The sequence below is a fragment of the Scyliorhinus canicula genome, chromosome 5 (assembly GCF_902713615.1).
Source record: "Scyliorhinus canicula chromosome 5, sScyCan1.1, whole genome shotgun sequence".
Taxonomy (NCBI): domain Eukaryota; kingdom Metazoa; phylum Chordata; class Chondrichthyes; order Carcharhiniformes; family Scyliorhinidae; genus Scyliorhinus; species Scyliorhinus canicula.
In genome coordinates this window covers 62,068,992-62,084,414 of record NC_052150.1, presented here as the reverse complement: position 1 = coordinate 62,084,414, position 15,423 = coordinate 62,068,992, and the positions used below count along the sequence as shown (strand labels likewise).

General features: G+C 41.7%; 1 protein-coding gene across 4 annotated transcripts in view; it reads left to right on the top strand.

Annotated features, from left to right (window-relative positions):
• LOC119966020 (triple functional domain protein) overlaps positions 1–15,423 on the top strand; it is a 684,537-nt gene that overhangs the window by 651,679 nt on the left and 17,435 nt on the right. For all 4 annotated transcript variants that reach the window (XM_038797164.1, XM_038797162.1, XM_038797163.1 and 1 more), the window contains 4 exons: positions 3,212–3,374; positions 3,472–3,593; positions 6,024–6,102; positions 7,577–7,777. In XM_038797164.1, the coding sequence (XP_038653092.1) occupies positions 3,212–3,374; positions 3,472–3,593; positions 6,024–6,102; positions 7,577–7,777 (565 nt within the window). The remainder of the gene's footprint in view (positions 1–3,211; positions 3,375–3,471; positions 3,594–6,023; positions 6,103–7,576; positions 7,778–15,423) is intronic.

Below are 15,423 nucleotides of genomic sequence, written 5' to 3'. Positions count from 1 at the left end.
CATGTTTCTTGGGTGACGATAGTGTGAAAAGCATTATCATAGGATCACAGAACAGTACAGTACTGAAGGAAGCCATTCAGCCCATCGAGTATGCATTGGCTATGTTGAAGATCCAGTTAGTCAGTCCCACTTGCCCCGCTCTTCCCCCGATCCCGCTGCAATTCTTTCACCTTCAAGTATTTATCCAAGTATATTTCCTTTCAAAGGCATTTATTGATTTTTTATCCACTATCCTATCAGACACTGCATTCCAAATCCGAATCATGAATTTCATAGGTTTTGTTTTCCTTGTGTCGCCCCCGGTTCTCAACCCTTGTACAAACGTTTCTCTTATCTAAACCTGGCATGATTTTAATCACCTCTACAAAATCTTCTCTGAACCTTCTCTGCCCCAAACAGAAGAACCCCAATTTCTCCAGTTTATCCATGGGACCATAATCCCTCACCCCTGAAACCAATCTACTCTTTTCTACCCTCTTCAAAGCCTTCATCTCCTTTCTAAAGTGGTGTGCCCAAAATTGGACACTATACTAGTACTAGTGTTTTACATAGCTTTTACTTCCTGTACTTCGGTATCTATTTATAAAGCCGAGGATCCCATGCTTTATTAACTGCTTTGCTAATTCTCCTGTCACCTTGACAACCACCCATTTCTCTCTCTCTTGTACCCCCTCAAAATTTATAGAATTTAGAATTCTTCTTGCTAAAAAGTATCTCATCCGCCCATTCCACAAGCCTATCTATATCCTCTTGAAATATTACAATCTTCCTCAATGTTGACTGTGCTACCAAGTTTTTTGTCATCTGCAAATTCAAGATAGTGCCCCGCACCCTCAAGTCCAAGACATTAATGTATATCAAAAACAACACTTGTCCTAGTACTGAGCTTCCAAAAAAACACCCATTCACCACAATTTTCTGTTTCCCTCCCTTAGCCAATTCCGTATCCACACTGCTACTATTCCCTTTTATCACATTGGCCTCAATTTTATTAAGAAGTCTAATATGTAGCATTTCATCAAACGTCTTTTGAAAATCCACATACACATCAACTGTACTGCTCTTATCCACCCTGGGTACCTTGTTAAAAAGCTCTATCAGACGAGTCAGAAAAGATTTCCCTGAACAAATTGAGGCTGGCTTCCAAATTGAAGCCGTTAGTTTGGTCCCCACTCCAGACTCCTGGCTATCAACTACATCTCTCTCCCTGGCAACACTCTGCGTTTAAGCCAGTCTGCTTGCAAACTTGATGTCACATTTGATCCTGAGATGAGCTTACAACCTCATATTTGTCCCAGCACCAAAACCACCCATTTATACGTTCGTAACATCACCTGACTTTGCTCCTCCTCTGCTCATCTACTGCTGAAATGGTCATCCATTCCAACATTGCCTCCAGACGTGACTATTTACACCAGGGCACACCAGGCTGGTCTCCCCTATTCTATCTTCTGTAAACTTGGGGTCATCCAAAACTCTGCTGCTCATGTCTTGCCATTCCTTATCACCTCCTGAGCTCACTGGCTCCCTGTCAAGCAATGTTTTTCTTTTAAAGTTCTCATTCTTGTTTTCAAATCACTCCATGGCCTTGCTGTTCCCTATATCTGTGATCTCCTCCAGCCCTACAATCCTCTGAGATATCTTCTCTCCTCTAATTCTGTCCTTTTGGGCATTCCAAATTATAATTGCTCCACCATTGGTGGCTGTACCTTCAGTTGCCTAGTCCTTAAGTTCTGGAATTCCCTCCCTATACTGCTTTCCCCCTCTACACATTCTCCTCCTTTATTACACTCCGTGAACCCTAACTTTGACCAAAGATTTTGTCATAATATCTCCTCATTGTTTCATAATGCTCCTGTGAAGCGGCTTGAGCGGTTTAATTATATTAAGGAAACTACATAAATAAAAGTTGTTTGTTGTTGATCCATTTCATTCCCCAGGACTAAATCCAGTAATGTCTCCCTTATTGGGCAGAAACATGTTGGTGGCACTTGCTGAAGACATGGGCTTCAAAGGCACATGAAGCATACTGTAGTTGCTACATTGTGCGGAAGTTGCAGCATCTGGGCTGGGTTTTGTCCCTTCATTTTAATTAGAAACTTAAAATAAACTCCTGAGCTACAAGCTGAACATTTTTATTATTGCTTTTAATTAGGTTTAAACCACGTGACTTTTTTTCTATACCTAAAGCAAAATACTGTGGATGCTGGAAATCTGAAATAAAAACAAAGTGCTGGAAATACTGAAGCAGGTCCGGTAACATTAATGGAGAGAGAAACAGTTCTTCAGAAATAAGAAAATACCAAATTAGTTATTCAATCTTGACAAGAACTTATAAGATGCTAAACACAAAAACATAACTATAGACTTCTAGCTATTGAACCAAGATACATACCTTTGAATCCTGGGATTCTGTAGCTCCAGTCCTTTTGAGTTGATCACAAGCAGAATCACAAATTCCTCGTCATTATCAAATTCCTACCACCAAATTCTCAGCTTCCACTCTGTTTACAATTCACTCAGCTCTTTCTGCAAACTGTGTGTCCAGTCTATAAGGTATATCCAATTGCATGGTGTAGTCTGTGCCAAAAGTGTAAGCTTTTCTTTGGGCTTGCTATGTAATGATCTTTGATAATACAGCAGAATCACATACAAATAAAGAATCTATAACAGGGGATTTCATTTGAAATATGGATATAGTCACACTCATGTGGGTTTATACTCTTTATACTTTATACTTGTTTATACTCTTAGAAATGTGGTGCATCTTAAATCTGGGCTTTAGTTCGAAAAATAAAGGAAATTTTGTACTTTGACTTGTTTCTATCATAAAATAACCTTGGATCAGACAGTTCAGAGGAAGTGTCATGGAGTGCAGAGTATCAACAGGTTAATTGCCATTTTAGCTGCATTGTCTCTATTCTCCTGTCTTGTCAGCTCTGTGCTCTCCACTGCTTCAACTCCTGTCCTTGCTTGCTATTTAACATGGGACACATGTTATTTTAACAGGGGAGTCATGCCTACCTAGGTTAATTGAAAAATTGTAGCTCATTGTAATGTAACTGGTCTGTACTTACCATATTCATAGAAGAGTGAGTGTGTCATCCATAAAACACAGTAATATGTATTTTGTAAAGTACTTCATGGCTTCTTGCAGCCTTTCATATTATAAATTTACTGACTAATTCTGTAAACAACACTTTTCCTCCAGTTCCTCCTGAGTTCATCAACCCACTGACTGATGTGGCCTGTGAGACAGGAGAGACTGTTACACTGAAATGCAAAGTCTGTGGTCGTCCCAAGGCTACAATCACATGGAAGGCCCCAGACCACAGCATTTTGAGCAATGATAGCCATAACAACATTATGTACAGGTAGGGATCAAATAATTTGTTATGAGAAAGTATGTTGCTGGTTTTCGGGATTGTATCACGACTAACATATGATTTTGTCATGTGATGGTGATTTCAGCGATTCTGGCGAAGCTACACTTAAAATACTAAATGTGACCACTGATGATGATGGAACTTACACTTGTGTAGCCGTAAATGATGTGGGATCAGCCTCCTCTTCTGCAATCCTGCGAGTTCTAGGTGAGAGTTTTGACATTTTATTGTTTTAATAATCTTAGAATCGGATTCATCTAAATTATTATCATAAAAGCTTTATGTTGTCGATTCCTTAGGAAGTCTTTTGATGGGTTGTTCCACAATATTTCATTTGTTGCATTGCTCTCTAGCCATTGACTTTGTCTGTTCTTGAATGTTTACATTCGCAGTGTTTATTTGAATAAATAAGAAGGGGTGCCATGGTGGCACAGTGGTTAGCATGGCTGCCACTTCAAAGCCAGAGACCCAGTGTCAATTCCGTGTAGAGTTTGCATATTTTCCACATGTCTGCGTAGGTTGCCTCCCATGGTCTGAAAATGAGCAGGTTAGGTGGATTGAGAATGCTAAATTATCCCTTCATATCCAACGGTAAGGTGGGGTTGCAGGGAAGTGGGCCTAGGTAAGATGCTCTTTCAGAGGAGCGGTGTCGGTACTCGATGGGCCGATTACCTCCCTCTGCACTGTTGCACTTTAGGGATTCTATGATTCAAGTACATTGGTTGTTTTATTTTTACCAAGTGTAGATAAGTCTAGGAGTTCAAATCTAGCCTTTTGGCAGATCCCAGACTCCTTGTTGATATGGCCCGGTATGAGTAGTGTGGGACTCTGGTAGTATAGTGGTTAGACTAATAATACAGAACACTATACTACTGAGCAATGCAAGTCAGACCATGAGAGTTGCAGAGTGTAAATTTAGTTTTTTTATTTAAATCTGAAAATATTACCTTGCTATCAACAAAATTGATCATGCAACTGTCTGATTGCTATAAAAATCAAACGGATAGACTGTTGTTCTTTAGGGGAAGAAAGCTTCTGTCCTGTTCCAGTTTAGAGGTTCCTCCAAACTCACACCAACTTGGTTGACTCATGAAATACCCTCAACGGTCTCCTGTATCAAACAACCGCGGTTCAAGAAGATCCAGCATCACTACTTAGGTTCAGGGCAGAAAGAGATCGGAAATAAATGCCAATCTTGATGTAAATGCCCACACTCTAGAATCAGAAAATAATAGAAATTAACGATGGACATTTACATAATTTTTGCATTGCTAATAGTTAACCTAACAGCACACAGCGTTGTAATGGAGTGAACCAGACAGCAACCTTTGAGGTCAGCATGTGCAAATTTAAGCACGAGTTCAGAATTTGCTTTCAGAGATGCACTCCACAAGCTGCAATGTATCAGTCCTCACCAATAGACTCAGCATTGAAAGTAATAAAACGGTTACCCACTAAACACACCAGAGAAAGTAAGGACTTGTCCATGCATGGCTAACTGATAATTACACAGACAACATCTCCAGCCCTGAAAATTTAATTTTATAAGTGCAGTCACATTCCTTCAAATTGTAATTTGTTTTTGCAATGATCCTGAAACAATTAAATTTATTTTTTAAAATAAAAAACTAAAGTTACATTATGTAACTCCAACGTTTTTCTGTCTTCTTAATCCCATCTTTCTTTCTCAACCTACATTTTTTCTGTACACAATTTAAATCTTTAAGTTAATTTAAAGTTTATTTCCTGGTTTAGATTGTAGTGGTAATTTTCAATCAAAAACAGGTGAGTTGGGGTCAGGAGAAATGTAAAACTTCAAACCTGACCCCAACCAGTCCCCGATCCCGACCCGGGCAGAATGCCACCTGGAAGCTGTGGCACTGCCAGCCTAGCACTCTAGCAGTGGCACTGCCAGACTGCTATTCCGCCTGGTCACCATTTGTGGGGACCAGTGTTGGAAACAGCTGGGGTCGCCTTGGCAGGAGTTGGTTGTATCCGGCGTGGACATAATTAACAGCTCATTTAACTATGCAAGTCTGGGCGGGGTCCAGATCACGACGTCTCGTGAGATCTCATTAGATCCTGCAGGGCGTAACGATCGTCGAGAATCCCAGGTGAGGACTCTTGCAGGATCTATTGGCCGCATCCTGTCCCGATTTGTCTTCCAGGTATAACCCAGTAGCTCAGGGGAGGCATGGACTGCTTCATGAAAAGGCAAATTAATTTACAGCATTTTGTATTGTCCAGGAGGGGGACTGCTTTTCACCCCCTCTCCTCCACCCCCAGTTCACCTTCCTCCCCGCCATCAGTCCCCTCCCATTCAAAGACCACGGGCAATATTTTATGATTTTTTTTGGCTACATGTGCTGGCTCTGGTGAGAAAACCAGCGCACAGCTGGGTTTTCTCACCAGATTCTGCAGCACTACGGAGAAAAAAAGTGCTACAGGCATCTGAGTCTTTGACACCGTCACGAGGCGGGATGGGGCCTGATTGGCCCCCCAATCTGCGTTTTGAAAATAAACTCATCCCCATCCCCAAGCCATTCTCACTGCTTTCATTTAAAAAGCAGAGATTGAACTTTTTTTATTAATTCCATTTTATTAATGTGATAAGAGTTTTCTTTTTTCATCCTGCAGGACCTGGAAGTGACGGAGTAAGGGTAATCTGGAAGGACAACTTTGATTCTATTTATACTGAACTAGCAGAAATTGGCAGGTAACATTTTAATTCTTATCATTGCCATTAGTTTTATTTTTTTTAATTGAGAAGTCACCTGAGTCTCATTTTGTTCCCTCAAAACTCTTGAGTGGTCCTGTTTAAGGACATAGGAAATAGGAACAAGAGTAGATCAGATAGTTCTTCAAACCGGTCCCACCATTCAGTACAATCATGGCTGATCTATCTCTGCTCCACTTTTCCCACCCACTCCCCATATTTCTTGATTCCATGATAGACCAAAAATGTGTTGATTTCAGTCTGAAATATACTCAATGAGTATCCAAAACGATTTAGGGTGGAGAATTTCAACGATTCATAATATTTTGAGTGAATAGGTTTCTCCTCCGCTCATTGCTGAATGAGTGACATTTGTGTGTTTGTCCTTCCCAGATGCATTACAATACACATCTCCAAGTTGAATTTCATTTCCCACTTTTCTGCCCATCTAACCAGTCCATTGACATCTTCCTTATTTAAACCCGTGTGAGACACGTGAGACCTTGTAAAGAGCCATCACATGCAAATTCCCTTCCAAGTCACACATTACCCTGGCTGTGAAATATATCACAGTTTGTTCTTTCTCACTTGGGCAAAATCTTGGAACTCCCTACCGTAACAGCTCTGTGTGTGCGTCACCACCATTTGGACTGTAGAAGTTAAGGAACGCTGCTCACCACCACCTGCTGAAGTGGAATTGAGGATCGGCATTAAATTCTAGCATTGACAATGATGCCCACACTCCATGAACAAATGAAAAAAAACCTTTGCAGTTATGCTGTTACGGGTGTAATAATCAGTCCTATGTGTGGCTGCATGTAGACCACATAATTAATTATTTTGGTGGAATTGCTGGAAGAAACTGTGAAGCAGTAATTAGGAATCTTTCTTCATTAGAGTTTGCTTCAACAGCAGGATGAACAACAAATTCACTGTTAATTTTCTTGATAGTTCTGCTCTGTTCTAATTTTCTTTCTAGGTGGAAATAAAGGCATATATTTATATGGTTATTTATCTGAGAAAATTCTCATTGTGCTTCACATGTTATTTTTAAGGTGAAGTAACTGTTATGTAGAACAACATAACAGCCAATTTGTGAAATCAAAAATCCCACAGCCGCAATGAGTTAAATAAATGTTGGCCGCGACACTACAAAAATTCCTGAATGGGAACTTTAATCTGTACCTGAACAGACAGACGAGACAGTACCTCTGTTTAACATTTTGTTCAAAAATTATCACCTCACAATGCAGGACCCTCTCAAGAGTGCACTGAAATGTCATCTTAGATTATATATGTTCTGGTTTGGAATTTGACCCCAACTCTGTGAATTATAATATATCCACTATTCAACATCCAGCAGTTTTTTAAAAAAAAGATTGATAAACACAATGGTTTTCTATGTCTCTATTTGGATAATATGCAGAGAGCTATGGAAGACTATTAAATTAACAATGACTTGTTTTTGTTTCAGAGGAAGGTTCTCTGTGGTTAAAAGATGTGACCAAAATGGAACTAAACGAGAGGTAGCTGCAAAGTTCATCAACAAAAAAATGATGAAACGGGATCAGGTTATACATGAACTTGGAATTATGCAGAACCTCCAGCATCCCCAGCTCATTAGCCTTCTGGATACCTTTGAAACTTCATCCAGCTACATAGTCATACTAGAATTGTAAGTGATATGTTACGATTCCAGTGAAGTTACAACTGGATGGAAGATTCCAGAATGGAACCGTGGCTCTCAAGACCATAACTTTTATTTCTTTTTTATTAAATATGGAGGAAACAGAGTCACAGGACTGCTAAATAGTTTAACACCAAAAATATTTGGGGCAGCAGGCTGCACAGTGGTTAGAATTGCTGCCTCACGGTGCCGAGGACCTGGGTCGTCCATGTGCAGTTTGCACATTCTCCCCGTGCAGGGTCGGTTCATTGGCTATGCTAATTGGTCCCTTATTTGGGGAAAAATGAATTGGGTACTCTAAATTTATTTTAAGAAACATTAAATAAAAGAAAAAAACATTTATTTAACATGAAAAAATTGGAAGATGATGAATAAAGTGGATGAACTAATTGCACAGATAGATATAAATGGGTATGATATAATTGGGATTACGGAGACATGGCTGCAGGGTGAACAGGGATGGGAACTGTATGTCCCAGGGTTCTCAGTATTTAGGAAGGACAGGCATAAAAGAAAAGGTGGTGGCGTGGCACTGCTGGTTAAAGAGGAAATTAACACAATAGTGAGAAAGGATATTAGCTCTGACAATGTGGAATCTGTATGGGTCGAGTTGAGAAATAACAAGGGACAAAAAACATTAGTGGGTATCATATATAGACCCCCAAACTGCACTGGTGAGGTTGGGAATGGCATTAAACAAGAAATTAGAGATGCATGTAATAAGGGAATATCGATGATCATGGGTGATTTTAATCTTCACATAGATTGGGCAAATCAAATTGGCCACAATGCCATAGAGGAGGAATTCCTGGAGTGTATACGGGATGGTTTTCTTGACCGATATGTGGAGGAACCAACGAGAGAGAAGGCCATCTTAGACTGGGTACTGTGTAATGAGAAGGGAATCATTGCCAATCTGGCTGGACGAGACCCCTTGGGGATGAGCGACCATAACATGATAGAATTTTTTATCACGGTGGAGAGTTAAGTAGTTAATTCGGAGATTAGGGTGCTGAATCTTAATAAAGGGAACTATGAGGATCTGAGGCTTGAGTTGGCCTTGATAGATTGGGGAGAGTTACTTAAAGGGATGACAGTGGATAGACAATGGCAAACATTCAAGGAACGCATGGAGGAACTACAACAACTGTTCATTCCTGTCCAGCACAAAAGCAAAGGGGGTAAGAGGGCTAATCAATGACTTACAAAGGAAATTAGAAGTAGTATCCAATACAAGGAAGAAGCATACTGATTGGCCAAGAAAAATAATAGGTCTGAGGATTGGGAGGAGTTTAGAATTCAGCAAAGAAGGACGAAGGGATTGATTAAGAAGGGGAAAGTACAGTACGAAAGGAAGCTTGCAGCGAACATAAAGACTGACACTAAGATATGTGAAGAGAAAGGGATTGTAAAGAGAAATGTAGGCCCACTACAGACAGAAACAGGGGAATGCATAATAAGGGACAAAGAATTGGCTGAGCAATTGAATGCATACTTTGGTTCTGTCTTCACAAATGAGGACGCAAATCAGATCCCAGAAATGTTGGAGAATAAAATATTTAGTGAGAGGGAAGAACTGAGGGAGATCAACATTAGTAGAGAAATGGTGCTGAGAAAACTGATGGGATGGAAGGCAGATAAATCCCCAGAGCCTGAGAATCTGCATCCCAGAGTCCTTAAGGAGGTGGCTCTGGAAATAGTGGATGCATTGGTGGTCATCTTCCGGGATTCTATAGACTGTGGAATTGTCCCTGCAGATTGGAGGGTAGCTCACCTCACTCCGCTATTCAAAAAGGGAGGTAGAGAGAAAGCAGGGAAGAAGACCAGTAAGCCTAACATTGGTAGTGGGGAAAATGCTTGAATCCATTATCAAGGGCTTTATAGCGGAATATTTAGAAAGCAGTGGCAGGATCAGTCAGAGTCAGCATGGATTTATGAAGGGAAAATCACGCTTGTCAAATCTGTTGGAATTCTTTGAAGAGGTAACCAGTACAGTCGACAAGGGGGAGCTAGTCGATGTGGTATATTTGGACTTTCAGAAGGCGTTTGACAAAGTCCCTCATCAGAGATTATTGTGCAAAATTAAAGCGCATAGGATTGGGGGAAATGTATTGAGGTGGATAGAAAACTGGTTGGCAGAGATGAAACAAAGAGTTGGGATTAATGGTTCCTTTTCAAATTGGCAGGCAGTATCCAGTGGGGTCCCACAGGGATTGGTGCTGGGACCTCAGCTATTCACAATATATATTAATGATTTGGATGAGGGACAAAATGTAACATCTCAAAGTTTGCAGATGACACCAAATTAGGTGGGAGGGTGAATTGTGACGAGGATGCAGGGAGCTTACAGCAAGATCTGGACAGGTTGGGCAAGTGGGCAAACCAATGGCAGATGCAGTATAATTTGGATAAGTGTGAGGTTATTCATTTTGGAAGCAAAAACAGGAAGGCAGATTACTGCCTGAATTGTTGTAAATTGGGAGTGGGGAGTGTGCAGCGGGACCTGGGTGTCCTTGTGCACCATTCACTGAAGGTAAGCATGCAGGTGCAGCAGGCGGTAAAGAAGGCTAATGGTACGTTGGCCTTCATTGCAAGAAGTTTCGAGTATAGAAGCAAGGATGTGTTGCTGCAATTGTTCAGGGCCTTGGTGAGGCCACACTTGGAGTATTGTGTGCAGTTTTGGTCTCCTTCTCTGAGGAAGGATGTTCTTGCTCTTGAGGGAGTGCAGCGGAGGTTTACCAGACTGATTCTAGGGATAGCGGGACTGCCATATGAGGAGAGATTGACGAGGTTGGGATTGTTCTCACTGGAATTCAGAAGAATGAGGGGGGATCTCAGAGATTCTTATCAAATTCTAACAGGACTAGACAGGGTAGATTGTAGACTAAGATGTACTTTGTAATCCATGTTAATCCTAAAACCCGGTGTGTATTGTTAAGCGAAAGGGGGATGGGTGTGTCCAGGGTTACAGTCTGAGGATTCAGGGTAAACCATTTCGGACAAAGATAAGGATATATTTCTTCACACAAAGTGTGGTGAGTCTGTGGAATTCATTCCCACAGGAAGTAGTTGATGCTATAACTTTTAATATATTCAAGAGGCGGCTGGATATAGCACTTGGGGAGAATAGGATCAAAGGCTATGGGGAGAAATCAGGATTAGGCTATTGAGTTGGATGATCATCCATGACTGTGATGAATGGCGGAGCAGGCTCGAAGGGCCAAAAGGCCCTCCTGCTCCTATCTTCTATATATCTATGTAAACGCTTTAACTCCCCCTTTCGCTTAACAATACATACATCTTAATCTACAATGGCCTGATTAACACAGTCCCTTTTAAGCACACAAGATGACAGTGGTCAAATGCCCACACCACTCTAAACCCAGGGTAGTGCCTGTGGCTTTCTCCTCAGAATTCTCCAGATGATTATCACATGCGAGTTTCCAAACTTCACTCCCAAAAACACACTTTTAAATCTTCTCTCATAACAATAATGATTTCCCCTAGCGATTTGCATTCCGAAACCCTGACCAGTTTTCCAAACTACACTTTTAAACAAAGCTTCCATTCCACTTTTAACAGCGAATCCAATCCAGAATTTTACACCATCCCCTCTTAGGTTTCCTTTGTTTTAAATGCTTTTCCAGAAACTCCCAAGATCCAGCCATCAATTTCCATAGATATTTCAACTCATGTTCCACAGGCTGTCGTATAAGCTAAAAAAACACTTCAGATACCTTTCTGGCATTTCAGCCTTCTTCTCACCTCGGTCTATCTTTACTGAACAGTGCTCTATTCTAGTACCTTTAACCTCAGACTTCTCAGAAATTTTCCATTTTCCTCAACTATCTGCTATTCTGAACTCTGCATTTGTTTTCTTAACCATTAACTCCATGGTATGGCTTTTCTGCCAGCAAAGCTTTGTTTGGCCCCTTTTTCTGCACTGTAATCAAGCATTGTTTGTCGATGTGCCATTTCTCAATGTTCTCTGTTGATTATTCTTTTGTCACTATGTACGTACTGTGTACATTCCCTTGGCTGCTGAAAAATACTTTTCACTGTACTTCGGTACATGTGACAATAAATCAAATCAAATCAAAAATCAATCAAAAAAAATCAAATGTTCTCTCTCTAGACTTCTAGCATAGCTGTGACAGCTGCCTTCTCTCTCACTTCCTATCTCCAATTGCAATAAAATTAGCTAAATAAATCTTGAAAGCGTCTCTAGCTTGCAAGGCCCCAGTTGCTAAGCAGCCGCTGCAAGTTCATTTATTCTTCATGCTGTAGCCCCCTCTAAGCACAACAGAAACATAGTTTGAACTTAACCAACCGCACACATTAAAACACCTTTATCCAGCATGAATCAAACTATAAGGTTTTGTAGAACTTAATCTGCGGAATGTAGATGTCGTTGGTTAGGCCAGCATTTATTTCCCAACAGGAGTTGCCCTCCAGAAGGTGGTGGTAAGTTGCCTTTTTTGGGTTGAATTTGTCCTGTTTCTTGTGTGCAGGACACACCTGAACAATTTTCCACATTGCCAGATAGATATTATAATAGTACTGAAACAGCTTAGCTAGGGGTGCGGCACATTCTGGAGCACAAATCTTCAGTACTATTGCTGGAATATTATCAGGGCCCATGGAGTTTGCAGTATCTAGTGCTTTCATCCATTTCTTGACTTCACATGGAGTGAATCATATTGGCTGAAGATTGACATCTGTGATGCTGGGGAGTTCTGGAGGAAGCCGAGATGGATCATCCATTCGGCACTTCTGGATGAAGATTGTTGCGAATGCTTCAGCCTTGACTTTTGCACAGATGTGCTGGGCTCCTCCAACATTGTGGTGCCTCCTCCCCCAGTGAGTTAAATTGTCAACCACCATTCGCGGCTGGATATGGCAAGACTGCAGAGCTTAGATCTGATGTGTTTGTTGTAGAATCACTTAGCTCTATTACTCGCTGCTTATGCTGTTTGACAAATATGTAGTACTGTGTTGTAGCTTCACCAGTATGCCTGGTGTTGTTCCTGGCACGTTCTCCTGCACTCTTCTTTTGACCAGGGTTGATCCCCTGGCTTGGTGGTAATGGTAGAGTGGGGATATGCTTGGCCATGAGGTTGCAGATTGTGGTTGAATAAAATTCTGCTGCTGATGGCCCACAGCGCCTCACAGATGCCCAGTCTTGAGTTGCTAGATCTGTTCGAAGTCTATCCATTTAACATGGTGGTAGTGCTACACAACAAGATAGAGGTTATCTCCAATGTGAAGACGGGACTTCGTCTCCACAAATACTGTGCGGTGGACATTTCTGCTCGTACTGTCATGAACAGATGCAGGCAGGTTGGTGAGAATGTGGTCTTGTTGGTTGCCTCCCCACCTACTGCAATCCCAGTCTCATAGCCATGTTATTTAGAACCGGCCAGCTCGGACTGTGGTGGTACTACTGAGCCACTCTTGATGATGGATATTGAAGTCCCCCACACTTGCCACCCACCATGTTTCCTCCAAGTGGTGTTCAACGTGGTGGAGTACTGATTCATCAGCTGATGGTGGCCGATACGTGGTAATCAGCAAGAGGTTTCCTTACCCATGTTTAACCTGAAGCCATGAGACTTCATGGAGTCCAGAGTTGATGTTGAGTACTTCCAGTGCAACTCCCTCCCGACTGTATACCACTGTGCTGCCACCTCTGCTGGGTCTGTCAGGAATGGTGATAGAGGTGTCTGGGACATTGTCTGTAAGATATGATTCTATAAGTATCACTATGTCGGGCTGTTGGTCAACTCGTCTGAGACAGCTCTCCCAACATTGGCAAAGCCCCCAGATGGTTAGTTTTACTCTTCCAGCACAGAAAAAAACTTAAATTAAACCCACTTTCTAATGTTTACCAATACAAAAATAAATCCCTGAAAACTACCTTTGTTTTCAGAACAGATGATTGTCATTACCTTTTATCCTCCATTCTCCATTTCACTTCAGAGCTGTAGCTGTTAATCTTAATAAACTGTCTTCTCTGCACCATCATCAATGGTGCATTGTAATTCCTAAACTAAACTGTCTGTTCCAGCCCCTCATGCACTTGCACCCTCTTCAAGAACCCAACAGAAGTAAATTGACCAATAATTTGTATCTTTTCTGAGACCTTTCACCCATGACTGCTCCAATGACTTACAGTTACCAGATTTTGAAGTAAAACAAAAAAAAAACAACTGTTTCTTTATAACAATAGGAAATTAATATGCAATGGTAACAATGAACAAAGAAAAGTTCAGCACAGGAACAGGCCCTTTGGCCCTCCAAGCCTGCACTGACCATGCTGCCCGTCTAAACTAAAATCTTCTACACTTCCGGGGTCCGCATCCTTCTATTCCCATCCTATTCATGTATTTGTCAAGATGCCCCTTAAACATCATTATCGTCCCTGCTTCCACCACCTCCTCCGGTAGTGAGTTCCAGGCACCCACTACCCTCTGTGTAAAAAGACTTGCGTTGCACATCTCCTCTAAACCTTGCCCCTCGCACCTTAAACCTATGCCCCTAGTAATTGACCCCTCTATCCTGGGAAAAAGTTTCTGACTATCCATTCTGTCTATGCCCCTCATAATTTTGTAAACCTCTATCAGGTCGCCCCTCAACCTTCTTCGTTCCAGTGAGAACAAACCGAGTTTATTCAACCGCTCCTCATAGCTATGCCTTCCATACCAGGCATCATCCTGGTAAATCTCATCTGCAGGCTCTCGAAAGCCTCCACATTCTTCTGGTAGTGTGGCAACCAGAATTGAACACTATACTCCAAGTATGGCCTAACTAAGGTTCTATACAGCTGCAACATGACTTGCCAATTCTTATACTCAATGCCGCGGCCAATGAAGCAAGCATGCCATATGCCTTCTTGACTACCTTCTCCACCTGTGTTGCTCCTTTCAGTGACCTGTGGACCTGTACACCAAGATGTCTCTGGCTGTCAATACTCTTGAGGGTTCTACCATTCACTGTATATTCCCGCCCTGTATTAGACCTTCCAAAATGCATTACCTCACATTTGTCCGAATTAAACTCCATCTGCCATCTCGCCGCCCAAGTCTCTAAACGATCTAAATCCTGCTGTATCCTCGGACAGTCCTCATCGCTATCCGCAATTCCACCAACCTTTGTGTCGTCCGCAAACTTACTAATCAGACCAGTTACATTTTCCTCCAAATCCTTTATATATATATATATATATTACGAACAGCAAAGGTCCCAACACTGATCCCTGCGGAACACCACTAGTCACAACCCTCCAATCAGAAAAGCACCCTTCCATTGCTACTCTCTGCCTTCTATGACCCAGCCAGTTCTGTATCCATCCTGCCAGCTCACCTCTGATCCTGTGTGACTTCACCTTTTGTACCAGTCTGCCATGAGGGACCTTGTCAAAGGCCTTACTGAAGCCCATATAGACAACATCCACTGACCTACCTGCATCAATCATCTTTGTGACCTCCTTGAAAAACTCTATCAAGTTAGTGAGACACGACCTCCCGTTCACAAAACCATGCTGCCTCTCGCTAATACGTCCATTTGCTTCCAAATGGGAGTAGATACTGTCTCGAAGAATTCTCTCCAGTAATTTCCCTACCACTGATGTAAGG